Raw genomic sequence first — 5,927 nt, forward strand, 5'->3', positions numbered from 1 at the left:
TTTCTTCAGGCTCTCAATGAAAGCACCAAAATGTTGACTGTCTTTTTCGCTATCAACCTAATCTAAGAACTTTAAAGAAACTAGAAGAAAATAACACAGAGATTTTACGTGGTTCAGGCTATAAAAGAGCCCTAGTCCACGAGTCTTTCATATTAGTGAGTTTGCACACAAGCTTTAATGGAGTCTCAGACATCGTCTATATTGCTCTGAGTTTACAATGCTTAAATAGGAAAAATTTGGAACCCTTTACCAGGAGATACCCCAACCCTATTTATAGAGGCCTGGATTATTAATTCCCTTAATGAATAATTAATACCACATTCATCATTATTTGGGGAGTAAACTGCTAATTAATTACATACGGATGCACTAATAAAGACCATGGGCCCAGGCAGATTACGCGGGACCCATATGCAGAAAGTTGCTTACCAACCTTATGGGAAACAGGTATTTGAGCATGTCAAGATACGGCGCACGTTCGCCCATGTCAGACGACATTGTGGTACATACCCATTGTCAAGGGTACGAACTTGACACAACCAATCGAGGCTCACCAAAAGTTGTCAGACGATCTCCTAGGGGTCGCGGTTACAGCGATTAACACCTGGCATGTAACGTCCCAAATTCCCTAATATGGCTTAGTGCTTGGATTAGGGGGCCAGGAGGGCCATAATTGATTTAAAATGTGTTTATGTGATTATATGCATGATTATGTGAATTATATTATTATATGATGATAATTGCATGCATGTGGGCCCACTTCTTATTAGAAGGGCATTTTCATAATTTTGGCCCATTGAGGGCATAATTGTATATTAATGTGCATGTATGTGATATATGGGTGAGACCACATTATTATGAGGATATGTTTTAGCTATTCGGCATGAGACGATCCTAGGATGCAAGTTAGCGGTTTGATCATAACGGGATTAATTACCAGGCTCGAGGTGAGCCAGGGGGTAAATTGATGCTTAGTACATTACCGGGAATGAACGAGTAATGGGATATGATTTATTAATTATTTGAGGATATTGGAAGTAACGGGAATCGGAGGACGTTAATTATGATTAACGGGATAGGTAGGGAATGACCATTATGCCCTTGGATGGCTTTGAAAGATTAGATTAGTTCTAGGGGAAATTTAATCATTTGGGTTATTAGATAGGCTTAAGTAGGATGGATGTAGAAGGTTTAAGGAAAAAAAAAAGGTCTTCTTTCTCTCTCCCGATTTTACTTTCTCTCTTTCCTTCCGTTGGATTTTCGAAGCTTGAATTTGAGATTTGAAGTTATTTGAGCATAGTAGGACTGTATTGCAACAATTGAAGGGTTCAATTCTAGGATTGGGGTAAGGATTCTAAGCTTTAAATTTTGAGTTATAGTATGTTTTTGAGATGGTTTTAAGCTTGATGTTTGATTGTGTAATTGGATGTATGGTGATGTTTTAAGTGGTTCTAGGCTTGGGTTTTGTTGTCAAACTAGTGATAATGTTGTAGTGATGATTGATGGTGATATTGGGATTGGTTTGATGAGTTTTGGTTGAGGTTTAGATTGAGAAATATGCAGGGGAGCTGGGTTCGTAGGTTCAAGTCGGGACCGAGTTCATGCAAGTCGCAACTTGAATGAACCCTAAAGCCTCCCATGGGCTCTGTCTAGCAGGTGCGCCACGACCCTCAGGGTCAAGTCGCGGCCCGCCCCTGGCACCCAGACAGGGGGCTTCCTGTCTTGGGGGCGTGCCGCAACCCTTGGGGGCAAGTCGCGGCATGCCTGTCTTCCTTGTGCCAGGTTGGGTTTTAATGAGTTTTAGGCGCGGGTTTTCGGTTCTCTAAGCTCAGGATCGAATCTACTAACCGTTTTAGTTGGATTTGAGGTCCCGGGAGTTGGGTTTTAGTCCATGAACCTTTTATTACTCATTTTATTGATGGGGTTTCATATTGGGTTATGATTAGGTGACCACTAAGGGACCTAAGGACAGGATCGTTCTCAAGGGTCGTTCTTTATTTATTTTACGCTCGAACCTGAGGTAAGAAAACTGCACCCAGTATGTGACATACATGATTATTGATGAGGCATGTTGAGGGCTCTATATATGGACATTGGTTGCATTGTGAATGCCTGGCAGGGTTGCTTATTTGTGAATGGCACTGACTTATTAGTCGGAAACGCCAATGGTGTTTAGCATTGGTCGGGAAGTTCTAACTTATCAGTCATGATCGGCAATAGTACTGAGCGTTGGTCGTATAGAATTGACTTATGAGTCAAGAGCAGCATTAGCGTTCTGACCGCATGCCGAAATGATTAGATCTAATCAACATGAGCATTAAATGCTTGACTGCCCTATTGGTTGAAGAAAACTAAGCACTTGGCTAGTCTATGACTAGTTACTCAGAGCCAGGACCAAAAAGGTTCTAGTGACTTGATAGTCACATGGCTTAGGGCGCAGGACCCCAGAGAGACTTAGTAGTCAGATATTCGGGGCGCAAGTCCCCAGAGAGACTTATTAGTCATCTATTCAGGGCACAGGTCCCCAGAGTGACTTATTAGTCATCTATTTAGGGCGCCAGACCCCAGAAAGACTTATTAGTCACCATCTAATTAGGGCTGCAGGCCCAAGAATGATTTATTAATATTTGTGTACATGTAGTAATAAGTTTTCTTGCTGAGCCTTGGCTCACAGGTGCTATGTGGCGTAGGTAAAGGAAAAGAAAAGCTCACCCAACCTTGAGTGGAGAGCTTAGGTGGCAACGTGTACATATGCGGTCGCTTGACCACCATGGCCAAGATGTTTCTCAGGGGAACTAGGATTTAACCCTATTTTTGCTGATTAGGTCGGCGGTTTGTAATTTTTTAACTGTAATGACCATTTTGGATTGTAAATACTTTTATGGGATCCCATGTACAATTTAATGTTTTAAATAAAATACATCAATTCTTTTTTACCGAGATTTTCACCCTAGCTCATTAATAACACCTATATGCACATTTATGACCTAATGACTCGTTTAGCGAGTTAAGCACTATTAAAGTACACAGTGTGACGGTCTTGGGTTATCGAGAGCTATACATGGCAGCTGCCTCAGGCCCAAGGACAATAGTCCTAAACCTGGGGGATTTGCAAATGAATAATGCGAGAGGACCACCTGAATAGTCCTCGGGGCATGGCCTCGCTTGGAGACATCCACATTTGGCCGAACTTCAGCACTCCAAGGAGCTCTACACGAACTGCATGAAATCTCATTAGCGCTCAAGGAGCTTAATTACTCATCTAATGACTATCACGTGTCCTATGGTGAAAAAATGGATAACAATTAGAATTAGAGACAAGTCAAACAAACGAGCTATCCAGGAAACTTATTGTGTAAACCCACCTATCAATTGAAACAACTAAGATATCTAAGAACAAAAGAAAAATCTACCAGACAAAAATGTTAAAATAACAGGAAAAGAATATAATAAAGGAAATAGAGGTACCTTCTATTGAAGAATACATTGAAAGATGAGAAACCTTTTTAGAGTAAGGAAATCTCTACTAATTACCACCACGGTGGACAAATGAATATGGATCAACACCAGAACGAAGGAGCGGACTAGCCGTACGAAAAGCTCGTGAGCTCTCTAGCATCTAATTTGAAATAGTCATTATTCATATCTTGGTGGAATACTTGTTTTCCCCCTTCTAGTATTAAAGAATTGACTACTAAGCTAAATATATATATACACATATTTAATTTATTTTTATATATTTTTTAACAATATTTTTCACATTCATATTAATAATAATTATAATTATTAAATATTAAAATTTAAATACCAACAATTAGATATTTAAATTTGTGAATAAATAGAGTATAATTTTAATTTTATTGTACACAACTATTTTAATTATAAAATAGAATTTTATTATTATTTTAATTTTAATATAATTCAAATTATATTTATTAATGCAAAATTATCCGTGCCTTTTGTCTTGCCGCATCGTGCTTGATACCTAAGCCCTACACACACAACCCGCAATATGCCGTGGCAAAAATCCCCAACCACATGTATACACAGCTATCTGTCATGTCTTGTCAAACAAACTACTAGTTCCAAACGCATCCTAACATCACTCTTTAAGCAAGAAGCTGTAAAAAGAAAAAAAAAACACTTAAAACAAATGACAGCAGCAATGCAGTGAAGACCATATATATCATGAAATGTTACCATCACTACTGTCTACAGGGGTACAAACTTAGGACCTTCTACCAAACATAACAGTGTAGCAATATAGAAATGAACACTATAAACTCTGGTCCATCTTCTACATGAGTCTCAATCCTTAAACTTGAGTGTCAATGGTACACGATAGTAAGTCAAAATATTAACCAATCCTTATAACCTTTACATAAAAAGAAAATGTCATCAGCACCAGCATTGAAGACAGAGTAAGCTGAGCATCATCATCATCTTTTCTTAAAACCATATTTCTTACGTTCGTAAAACAAATCAGTCTTGGCACTCCCTAAATTAACAATCTTAGGGCACCCATCTCTGTCTTTCTCCTGCTGAGTACACTCCTTGCAGTAGTAGGCATCGGATATTCCAACTCCTCCACAGATAACACACCGACCTTGAAAGGACCCATAGTTGCATTCGTCGCAAACCCGCACAAGAGTGCATGGTCTCACGTATGAGTCGCATATCACACACTTTCCATCACATTTCTCGCATAGTCTTCCAATTGCAATTCCCGGTTGTTTCCGGCACATAATCAGATCGGGATGATGCTTGGCCATGATCTAACAAGTTAACTCAATATATGATAATCTGCAGAGACATGTCCCCATCATTGATAAGGTATAAGATCAATGGCCATAAAGTGAAATTCACAATAAAAAGAATTAGATTTCTATCTTCAAAATGCATCCATTTAGAGCTGTTGCGAAAATGTATAATGAAACAAAATTGGAATGTATATATATATATATATATATGTAAAATAAAGTTAGGAACAATATTATTATGAGATTTCAAACCAATGAGTAATAAATTTTAAAAAAAAAAAATTCACGAGAATCTATGGGGAAAAAAAACATAAATGATGTAGCAGCACCGAAATCACAAGAACCCAAGAGAAAGCACAAAAGCATCAAAATCAAACATAAAAGATTCAGAAATCACAAGCAAAAATCATAAGATACACCAGCACCGAAAAACTAAAATTAAGTGAAAAAAAAAAAACATTGAAATTACCTGCAAGATACACAGTACACTCGGCGGTGGTTATTGACTTCTTGGCGCGGTTGCGGAAATGGCGCGGGCGGAGGATTTGTATGCACACGACAACGAAATAGGCGTGTCGTGGGTGACCGGGTTCGCGACAGAGAGAGAATGTAAGAGAAGGTGCGAGGGAGAAATGGCGGTGACGGCTGAGTAAGTGATGAGGGTGATTTTAGGTTAGGTTTTAGAATTGATGTTGGGTTGGGCCGAAAGAAATGGTAGCCCGATTCAAAGCTGATAAAATGAGTGGTTTTTTCTTGAGATCTTTACAATAATATACCTACAATATAAAATAATTACAAAAATTAACCCTAAAATTTTATTTACAAAAATATTTTACCATATCATCAATAAAAAGAAATATCAGATTCTAAAAGTAATATACCTAAATTTGAAATATTCCCAAAATCTCGTTTCTCCCATTTTTTTGGATTTTAAAAGGTAATATTTTGTTACTTAAAATGTTAATAAGTTACCAATTAGTTACTTTTTGATAAAAAATTTATTATTAAAGCATATTATTTTATATATATTTTGGTTACCTTCAAAACTTATTTGTAGAAACTTTTTTATCTTAAAATACTGATTATTTTATTTTTAGGTTATATTGTGGTGTCTCTTTATTATTAAGATACTTTTACGTTGTCGATTTATTATTTTTTATAAACTAA

The 5,927-nt window shown here is 37.5% G+C and overlaps 1 protein-coding gene across 1 annotated transcript; it reads right to left on the bottom strand.

Moving 5' to 3' along the window:
* Positions 1 to 4,166: 4,166 nt before the first annotated feature.
* On the bottom strand, positions 4,167 to 5,426 carry LOC133791862 (PHD finger-like domain-containing protein 5A). Its single transcript, XM_062229770.1, has 2 exons — positions 5,230 to 5,426; positions 4,167 to 4,803 (listed from the first exon to the last, which is right to left on the bottom strand). Exon 2 carries the CDS (start codon positions 4,770 to 4,772, stop codon positions 4,440 to 4,442), a length of 333 nt encoding a protein of 110 aa, XP_062085754.1. The 5' UTR covers positions 4,773 to 4,803; positions 5,230 to 5,426; the 3' UTR covers positions 4,167 to 4,439.
* Positions 5,427 to 5,927: the final 501 nt, after the last annotated feature.

This window comes from Humulus lupulus, chromosome 7, assembly GCF_963169125.1.
Source record: "Humulus lupulus chromosome 7, drHumLupu1.1, whole genome shotgun sequence".
NCBI classification, from domain to species: domain Eukaryota; kingdom Viridiplantae; phylum Streptophyta; class Magnoliopsida; order Rosales; family Cannabaceae; genus Humulus; species Humulus lupulus.